This window comes from Nicotiana tomentosiformis, chromosome 9 (assembly GCF_000390325.3).
Source record: "Nicotiana tomentosiformis chromosome 9, ASM39032v3, whole genome shotgun sequence".
NCBI lineage: Eukaryota > Viridiplantae > Streptophyta > Magnoliopsida > Solanales > Solanaceae > Nicotiana > Nicotiana tomentosiformis.
Window position 1 is genome coordinate 98565304 of NC_090820.1, and position 10841 is coordinate 98576144.

Below are 10841 nucleotides of genomic sequence, written 5' to 3' on the forward strand. Positions count from 1 at the left end.
CCGTAGGTATAGTGGTTGTGGTTTGTAATGGCAATATAGGGTCATGTCCTCGGGGAGGGCGGGTGGCGGGGTGGGGATTAGGGTAAGGGTTAGGGGGTGGGACGGGGCCCATAGGGGTAAGTGGAATAGGGGTGCCTATAGGTTGAGAATTGGATCATGGAATATAGGGACATTGACGGGTAAGTCAATAGAGCTGGCGAAGATTCTCCAGAAAAGAATGGTCAATATAACTTGTGTTCAGGAGACTAGGTGGGTAGGATCGAAGGCGAGGAATGCCGACAGGTATAAGTTGTGGTACTCCGTAGGCGTGAAGGGCAAGAATGAAGTGGGTATTTTGGTGGGTAGGGAGCTTAGAAAGTCAGTGGTAGAGGTTAGGCGTGTGAGTGATAGATTAAGTTAGTAGTTGGAGGGAGCACTCTTAATGTCATTACCGCTTACGCGTCGCAAGTGGGCTTGGACAAGGAGGTTAAAAGGCGCTTTTAGGAAGCGTTGGATGAGGTGGTACGAGGTACTATGCCTACAGATAAGTTATTTATAGGAGGGGATTTCAATGGGCATATAGGGTGGTCTGCTAGTGGCTATGGTGAGGTGCATGGCGGCTTCGGCTTTGGGGTTAGGAACGGAGAAGGCACTTTACTGTTGGATTTCGCTAGAGCTTTTGAGTTGGTGATTGTGAACTCTATTTTTCCGAAAAAGGATGAGCATTTGATTACTTTCCGGAGTATGGTGGCTAAGACTCAGATTGATTATCTTCTCCTCAGGAGGTGTGATAAGGGGTTGTGCGAGGATTGTAAGGTGATCCCGAGAGAGAACCTCACAACACAGCATAGACCCTTGGTGATGGACATCAGAATCTTGATAAAGAGGAAGAAGAAGTTTGTATGGGGTCAACCGAGGATCAGGTGGGGGTCCTTGATTAGGGATACTGCGCTGGATTTGGAGGGTAAGTTGGCGACAATGAGAGCGTTGAAGAGTGGTGGAGATGCTAATGGTATGTGGGCGACGACGGCGGATTGTATAAGGGAGGCGGCGAGAGAAGTATTAGGGGTCTCGAAGGGATACTCAGGTGGGCACCGATGCGACTGGTGGTGGAATGACATGATCCAGAGTAAAGTGAAAGTGAAGAAAGAGGCTTACCTTAAGTTAGTGGAGAGCACCAACGAGGAGCGGAGGAGAGCGAACAGAGAAAGATATAAGAAAGCTAGGAGGGAGGCGAAAGTAGCGGTCACAGAGGCAAAGACGGTTGCGATTGGGCGGCTGTATGAGGAATTGGGGGGGGGGGTAAATGTAATGACCCAACTGTCATTTTGACTTTTAGAACCCCATTCCCCTAAATAAAACTCCCTATATGTACTTATAATAAATTATTACTTTCGGGGATGGTTGGTGCGGGATTTGGTAGTGTTCTGGTTGAAATCGGAACACTTGGTTTCTTAAGTTGGCCTTAGAATGCTAAGTTTGACTTCGGTTAATATTTTTGAGAAAACAACCCCGGAATCGGGATTTGACGGTTCCAATAGCTTTGTATGGTGATTTTGGACTTAGGAGCGTGTTCGAAATTTTATTTGGAAGTCCGTAGTTAAAATAGGCCTCAAATGGCTAAAATAGGAATTTAAGTTTGGAAGTTTGTCCGGGGAATTGACTTTTTTATATCGGGGTCGGAATCCAGTTCCAAAAATTTCCATAGCCCTGTCATATCATTTATGACTTGTGTGCAAAATTTGAGGTCAATCAGACTTGATTTGATAGGTTTCGGTACCGAATGTAGAAGTTGAAAATCTTAAGGTTCATTAAGCTTGAATTGGATGATGATTCATGGTTTTAGCGTTGTTTGGTGTGATTTGAGGGTTCGACTAAGTTCGTATGATATTTTAGGACTTGTTGATATAATTGGTTGAGGTCCCGAGGGGCTCGGGTGAGTTTCGGATGGATAAAGGATCATTCTGGCTTTTTGGAGATTGCCGATAACTGCTGGAATTTTCTTTTGATTTCCTTATACGCGATCGCGTAAGTCTGTTTGCGATCGCGTAGGGTAATTTGGGCAGAGGTGAATTTGTTCTACGCGATCTCGTGAATGGGGTTGCGATTGCGCAGGCTTAATTAGGCAACATAAAAATTTGTTCTATGCGATCGCGTGGGCAAGTACGCGATCGCGTAGGTTGGGCCAATCTGTGCATCGCGATCGCGTGACATTGTTTGCAATCGCATAGGGGAAAGTGAAGTAGAAGGGAAGGCCACGCATTTGTGCTTCGCGATCACATGAAATAGTTTGCGATCGCGTGGGCCTGTAGGTTTGAACTTCGCGATCGTGTGGGATAGTTTGCGATCGTGTAGGGTTATTTTCTAGGCAGTGAAAACTTGTGCTACGTGATCGCGTAGAAGAAATCACTAGGCAGAGAGTTTAAGTTCTGAAATCCCATTTTCCATTTTTAACGATTTAGGGCTCGGATTTAGGCGATTTTTGGGATATTTTCATTGTTCTTAACTCAATATTGGTTAAATTACCCGAATCCATCACTTTTTTTATCATTTAATTGGTGAATTAAGTTGGAAACGTTTGAAAACCCTCTTGGATAGATTTGAGGATTTGAGGGCCGAATTGTTATCGGAATTTAGTAATTTTGGAATGGATAGACTCATGATTGAGTGGGCGTTCATATTTCGTAACTTTCGTCAGATTCCGAGATGTGGGCCCCACGGGCTATTTTTGAGTTAATTTCGGATTTTTATTGAAAAATATAGTATTTTCTTATGGAATTGATTCCTATAATTTTTAGTGATTGTATCGAATTAAATTTGGCTAGATTCGAGCCAGACAGAGTTGGATAATCGAGGAAAGGGTCTACTAGTAGATTAAATTGGAGCAAGACGAGGTAAGTCTCTTGTCTAATCTTGTGAGGGAGAATTTACCCCATAGGTAATTAAATTAAATAATTGTGCTAATTGCGGGGGCTACGTATGCACGGGGTGACGAGAGTCCGTGCGTAGCTACTATTTATACTAAAAGTCCGAGTAGTTTAGGACTCAAATCATGAATTACTTGTGTAAATTATATTCTTTGTTTAATCATGTATTCTTTGTATTCTCCGATGTATTTCCTTCAGATCTTCCAGGTATGCCACCTGATCGTGATATTGATTTCTGTATTGACTTGGCTCCAGATACCCAACCTATATCTATCCCACCGTATCGCATGGCTCCGAAAGAATTGAAAGAACAACTTGAGGAGTTATTAGCCAAAGGGTTCGTCAGACCGAGTGTACGCCTTGGGGTATACTAGTATTATTTGTGAAGAAGAAGGATGGTACTATGCGAATGTGTATTGATTATCGCCAATTGAACAAAGTCACTATTAAGAACAAGTACTCGTTGCCGCACATTGATGATCTATTTGACTAGTTGCAGGGTGCTAGGGTGTTCTCTAAGATCGACTTGAGGTCGGGGTACCATCAATTGAAGATTCGGGATTCGGATATTTCGAAGACTGCTTTTCGAACTAGATATGGTCATTATGAGTTTTTGGTAATGTCCTTCAGTTTAACTAACGCCCCGTTAGCGTTTATGGATCTGATGAACATGGTATTCAGGCCATATATTGATTGGTTTGTCATTCTCTTCGTTGATGAAATTTTGATCTACTCGCGCAGTAAGGAGGAGCACGAGCAGCATATGAGAGTAGTGCTTCAGACATTGCGGGAACAAAAGCTATATGCTAAGTTCTCCAAATATGAATTATGGCTAGAGTCTGTAGCATTTTTGGGGCATATTGTATCGGGCGAGGGTATTAAAGTTGATCCCGAAAAGATTGAGGTAGTTTAGAATTGGCATCGTCCCACTTCGGCGACTGAGATCATGATTTTCCTAGGATTAACAGGTTATTATCGTCGGTTCGTGGAAGGTTTTTCATCTATTGCAGCACCTTTGACCAAATTAACCTAGAAAGGTGCTCCGTTCCGATGGTCCGATGATTGTGAGGCGAGCTTTCAGAAGCTCAAGACAACATTGACTATAACACCAGTGTTAGTGTTTCTTTCCGGTTCGGGGATGTATACAGTGTATTGTGACACTTCACTCGTTGACTTGGGTTGTGTGTTGATGCAGGAAGGGCGAGTTATTGCATATGCTTCACGTCAGCTGAAGCCCCACGAGAAGAATTATCTGGTACATGATTTGGAGTTAGTTGGTATTGTTCACACTCTTAAGATTTGGAGGCATTATCTTTATGGGGTGTCTTGTGAGGTTTACACTGACCATCGCAGTTTGCAGCATTTTTTCAAGCAGAGGGACCTAAATTTGAGGCAGCACAGATGGCTGGAGTTACTGAAAGATTATGATACTACTATCCTATATCATCCGGGCAAAGCAAATGTGGTTGAAGATGCCTTTAGGGCAGAGAGTATGGGTAGTTTGGCTTTCATTTCAGCATAGGAGAGGCCATTAGCTTTGGATATTCAGTCCTTGGCTAACAAACTTATGAGGCTGGATATTTCAGAGCACAACTGAGTTCTTACATGTGTTGTAGCCCAGTCTTCCCTATTTGAGCAGATCAAGGCTCGTTAGTATGATGATACACACTTAATGGTTCTTCGAGAAACGGTACTACGGGGTGGTGCCAAGGAAGTTACTATTGGCGCGGATGGTTTTCTGCGACTCCAGGATCACCTATGTGTTCATAATGTGGATGAACTGAGGAAAAAGATCCTGGAAGAGGCACATAATTTTCGGTATTCTATTCATCCAGGTGCTACGAAGATATATCGTGACTTGAGGCAACATTATTGGTGGCGGCGAATGAAAATGGACATAGTTGAGTATGTAGCTAGGTGTCTAAATTGCCAGCAAGTTAAATATGAGCACCAGAGGCCAGGTGGCCTACTTCAGCAGATGACTATACCAGAGTGGAAATGTGAACGCATCACTATGGACTTTGTAGTTGGGTTGCAGCGGACCTTGCAGAAGTTTGATGCAGTTTGGGTCATTGTCGACATGTTGACCAAGTCGACACACTTTATTCCCGTTGTGACTACGTATATTTCAGAGAGGTTGGCCCAGATATATATCCAGGAGATAGTTTGGTTGCACGGTGTGCCAATTTTGATCATATCAAATAGAGGCCCTCAGTTTACTTCACATTTCTGGAGAGCAGTACAAAGTGAATTGGGGACCCGTGTAGAGCTCAGCACAACCTTTCATCCGGAGACCGACGGACAGTCAGAGCGGACAATTCAGATTTTGAAGGATATGCTCAGGGCATGTGTGATTGACTTTGGAGGTCAGTGGGATCGTTTCTTGCCTTTGGCCAAGTTTGCTTATAATAACAGTTACCAATCCAGCATCGAGATGGCTCCATTTGAGGCTTTATATGGTCGGCGATATCGTTCGCCCATCGGATGGTTTGAGCCTGGCGATTCTAAGTTATATGGTACTAATTTAGTGAAAGATGCCTTGGAAAAGGTAAAGTTCATTCAGGAGCGATTTCGTACAGCGTAGTCCAGACAGAAGAGTTACGCAGATCTGAAAGCGCGTGATATATCATTTATGGTGGGTGAAAAAGTTCTCTTGAAAGTTTCACCGATGAAGGGAATCATGAGATTTGGGAAAAGGGGGAAATTGAGCCCTAATTTGAGGTGTTGAGACGAGTTGAGAGGTTGCTTATGAGCTTGCATTGCCTCCCAGTCTATTAGGAGTTCATCCGGGTTTCCATGTATCTATGCTCCGGAAGTATCATGCTGACCTATCACATGTGCTAGACTTCAGCACAGTTCAACTAGATAGTAGTTTGAGCTATGAAGAAGAACTAGTTGCCATTGTTGATAAAAAGGTTCACCAGTTGAGGTCCAAGAAGATTTTTGCAGTAAAAGTCCAGTGGAGGGGCCAACCAGTCGAGGAAGCGACTTCGGAGGCCGAGGAAAACACGCAGAGCAGATATCCACACTTATTTAGCACTCCAGGTATAATTCTAAACCCATTCGAGGATGAATGTTTGTTTAAGAGGTGGAGAATGTAATGACCCAATCGGTCATTTTGACTTTTAGAATCTCGTTCCCCTAAATAAAACTCCCTATATGTGCTTATAATAAATTATGACTTGCGGGGATGGTTGGTTCGGGATTTGGTAGTTTTCGGGTTGAAATCGGAACACTTGGTTTCTTAAGTTGGCCTTAGAATGCTAAGTTTGACTTTGGTCAATATTTTTGAGAAAACGACTCCGGAATCGGGATTTGACGGTTCCAATAGCTCCGTATGGTAATTTTGGACTTAGGAACGTGTTCGAAATTTTATTTGGAAGTCCGTAGTTAAAATAGGCCTCAAATGGCTAAAATAAGAATTTAAGTTTGGAAGTTTGACCGGGGAGTTGACTTTTTTATATCGGGGTCGGAATCGAGTTCCAAAAATTTTCATAGCTCCGTCATGTCATTTATGACTTGTGTGCATAATTTGAGATCAATCGAACTTAATTTGATAGGTTTCGGTTCCGAATGTAGAAGTTGAAAATCTTAAGTTTCATTAAGCTTGAATTGGAGGATGATTCGTGATTTTAGTGTTGTTTGGTATGATTTGAGGGTTCGACTAAGTTCGTATGATATTTTGGGACTTGTTGGTATAATTGGTTGAGGTCCCGGGGGGCTCGAGTGAGTTTCGGACGGATAACAGATCATTTTTGGCTTTTTGGAGATTGCTGATAGCTACTGGAATTTTCTTCTGATTTCCTTATATGCGATCGCGTAAGTCTGTCTGCGATCGCGTAAGGTAATTTGGGCAGAGGTGAATCTGTTCTATGCGATCGCGTGAATGGGGTTGCGATCGCGTAGGCTTAATTGGGCAACAGAAAATTTTGTTCTATGCGATCGCGTGGGCAAGTCCGCGATCGCGTAGTTTGGGCCAGTCTGTGCATCGCGATCGCGTGGCATTATTTACGATCGCGTAGGGGAAAGTGGAGTAGCAGGGAAGGCCACGCGTTTGTGCTTCGCGATCGGGTGAAATAGTTTGCGATCGCGTAGAAGAAATCACTGGACAGAGAGTTTAAGTTCTGAAATCCCATTTTCCATTTTTAACGATTTGGAGCTCCGATTTAGGCGAATTTTGGGAGATTTTAAGAGAAAATAACGGGTTAAGTGTTCTTAACTCAATATTGGTTAAATTACCCGAATCCATCATTGTTTTTATCATTTAATTGGTGAATTAAGTTGGAAAAGTTTGAAAACCTTCTTGGATAGATTTGAGGATTTGAGGGCCGAATTGTTATCGAAATTTAGTAATTTTGGTATGGATAGACTCGTGGTTGAGAAGGCGTTCATATTTCGTAACTTTCGCCGGATTCCGAGATGTGGGCCCCACGACTATTTTTGAGTTAATTTCGGATTTTTATTGAAAAATGTAGTATTTTCTTTATGGAATTGATTCCTATAAGTTTTAGTGATTGTATCGAATTATTTTTGGCTATATTCGAGCCAGACAGAGTTGAACAATCGAGGAAAGGGTCTACTAGTAGATAAAATTAGAGCAAGATGAGGTAAGCCTCTTGTCTAATCTTGTGAGGGGGAATTTACCACATAGGTGATTAAATTAAATAATTGTGCTAATTGCGGGGGCTATGTATGTACGAGATGACGAAAGTCCATGCGTAGCTACTATTTATGCTAAAAGTCCGAGTTGTTTAGGACTCAAATCATGAATTACTTGTGTAAATAGTATTCTTTGTTTAATTAAAAATTAATTGATATATATATATATATATTGTGAATTGTTAGGGGAAAATAGTAAAAGATGAAAATCTCATATGCTTAATTTTTTGTTTATATTAATTAATTGTTAAAAGAAACTGTCCATCCTCTCGAATTGATCTTATAATAAATATACTCTCCTTCCAGATGTACATAAGAAAATCTCCTCCTTTCTTGTGGAGCGGGCCGAACGCCTCGGCAGGATAGATGCATCTATGGATCGCGCCGCACATCCCTCGGCAGTGCACACGACATTCTGCAATGGGCCGTACGAGCTCGGCAGTAATCCTGACTAATAATAATAATAATAATAATAATAATAATAATAATAATAATAATAATAATAATAATAATAATAATAATAATAATAATAATAATAATAATAATAATTACATGAGACTTTGATTTTTAATTGCAGCTTGTGGATTTAATTAATAGATTGGAAATTGTTGCATTTGAAGGAATTTAATTATTTATGTTGGTTAAATAAAATTATTGTTAACTCTGTGAAACATGTTGATTTAGATATTCTATTTTTATTTCGATTATTATTATTGACCCTTAGTGAGTGTCAAGGTCGGCCATCTCGTCTCTACTACTTCGAGATTAGGCTTGATACTTACTGAGTACACGTTGTTTATGTACTCATACTACACTTGCTGCACTTTTTGTGCAGGACCTGAGGCGAGTACTAGTGGAGGACCTATTATCTTACACCCACGTTATCCAGAGGTATAGTGGTGAGCTGCCTTTCTGAGCCGTTCTGCAACTACCAGTGTCTCTTCTTGTATTTACATTCTGTCTATTTTATTTCAGACAGTATTTGAAGTTTTGCATAATCTACTAGATGCTCATACACTTGTGACACAAGGTCTTGGCACACACATTGGTAGTATTGGGAGTTGATTATTTATCTTGGATTCAAATTAATCGGTATCTTTTATATTTTCTTTAATATTGCTAGTAAAATAATAAAAATTACTTAGAAAATTATTCTGAAAATAATTGATGTATGTTTAAATTACTAGTTGACTTGCCTAGCTGTAGTGTTGGGTGCCATCACGACCTATAGGTGAAATTGGGTCGTGACAGTAAAAGTGGGGACAAGAAGTTATTTCGAAGCGAGAGAGAGGAAGGCTCGTGATCTGGAGCAAGTGAGGTGCATCAAAGACGAGGAAGGTCGTGTATTGATGGAAGATGCCCAAATTAAGTAGAGATGGTAGTTGTACTTTCATAGACTTCTGAATGAAGAGGGAGACAGAAACATCGTGTTAGAGGAATTGGGGCACTCCGAGAGTCACCAAGACTTTAGGAACTATGGGCGTATAGAGGTGGAGGAGGTCGTAGGAGCAATACGTAAGATAAGCTAGGGCAAAGCGACTGGACCAGACGAGATTCCAGTAGAAATTTGGAGGTATGTGGGTAGAGCAGGTTTGGAGTGGCTGACTGAGTTGTTTAATGTTATTTTCAGGACAAAGAGGATTCCAGATGAGTGGAGGCGGAGTACGATGATTCCGCTGTACAAGAACAAAGGAGGAATCCAGAATTATAACAACTATAGGGGTATTAAGCTACTAAGTCATACCATGAAAGTTTGGGAGAGGGTGGTGGATGGGAGGGTAAGGAGGGCAGTGTCAATATCAGAAAACCAGTTCGGGTTCATGCAGGTCATTCTACTATAGAAGCTATCCACCTTATTAGGAGGTTGGTGGAACAGTACAGAGATAAGAAGAGGGATTTTCACATGGTACTTATTGATCTAGAGAAGGCGTATGACAAGGTCCCTAGGGACATTCTTTAGAGATAGGTGAAAGGTGTGCCAGTAGCTTATATTAGGGCGATAAAGGATTTGTATGATGGAGCTAAGACTCGAGTTAGGACTGTGGGAGGGGACTCAAAGCCTTTTCCGGTGGTTATGGGGTTACACTAAGGATTTGCACTCAGCCCATTCTTATTTTCTCTAGTGATGGACACACTGACACACCATATTCAAACGGAGGTGTCATGGTGTATGTTATTCGCTGATGATATAGTTCTGATTGATGAGACGAGAGGCAGAGTAAATGAGAGACTGGAGGTATGGAGGTAGGCCCTGGAGTCTAAAGGTTTCAAGTTGAGTAGGACCAAGACTGAATATTTGGAGTGTAAGTTCAGCGAGGTGTCGGGGGAAGCGGACATGGAGGTGACGCTTGACACACTAGTCATTCCTAAGAGAGAGAGTTTCAAATACCTAGGGTCAATTATCCAGGGAGACGGGGAGATCAACAGGGATGTCACGCACTGTATCTGGGTGGGGTGGATGAAATGGAGGTTAGCGTCTTGAGTCCTGTACGACAAGAAGGTGCCACTAAAACTTAAAGGTAAGTTCTATAGAGCGGTGGTTAGACCATCCATGTTGTATGGAGCTGAGTGTTGGCGAGTCAAGATTTCTCATATCTAGAAGATGAAAGTAGCAGAAATGAGGATGCTGAGATGGATGTGTAGGCACATTAGGCTGGATAAGCTTAGGAATGAAGATATTCAGGAGAGGGTAGGCATGGCTCCCATGGACGTCAAGATCAGGGAAGTAAGGCTTAGATGGTTCGGGCACGTGCGGAGGAGGAGTCTAGATGCCCCGGTTAGGAGGTGTGAATGGTTGACTTTGACAAGTACGAGAAGAGGTAGAGGGAGGCCTAAGAAGTATTGGGGTGGGATGATCAGGCAGGACATGGCACAACTTCAAATTTCCAAGGACATGACCCTGGATAGAGAGGTGTGGAGGTCGAGAATTAGGGTTGTAGGTTAGGGGTAGTTGAGCGTTTTTCCAGCTAGTCAGATAGAGTTTTGTCTAGGTCTGCTAGCGGTTGTTGTTCATCACACGATTTTTATTTCCAATATTTATTGTTTTTTAATTTTATTATTATTAACATATTCATTGTCCTTCCACTTATTTGTTGTCTCTTACGGTGTTGATACTATTTGTCTGGTTTCTGTTGTTGTTACAGATCTTTTTATCTCTGAGCTTAGGGTCTCCCGAAAACAGCCTCTCTACCCACGGGGTAGGGGTAAGGTCTACGTACACTCTACCCTCCCCACACCCCACTAGTGGAATTACTATTGGGTGGATGTTGTTGTATG

At 42.0% G+C, this 10841-nt stretch overlaps 1 protein-coding gene across 1 annotated transcript; it reads left to right on the forward strand.

The window, feature by feature from the left end:
- Window positions 1-513: 513 nt before the first annotated feature.
- LOC104093791 (uncharacterized) lies at window positions 514-9525 on the forward strand. Its single transcript, XM_009599610.1, has 3 exons — window positions 514-1259; window positions 9196-9287; window positions 9392-9525. Exons 1-3 carry the CDS (start codon window positions 514-516, stop codon window positions 9523-9525), a joined length of 972 nt encoding a protein of 323 aa, XP_009597905.1.
- Window positions 9526-10841: the final 1316 nt, after the last annotated feature.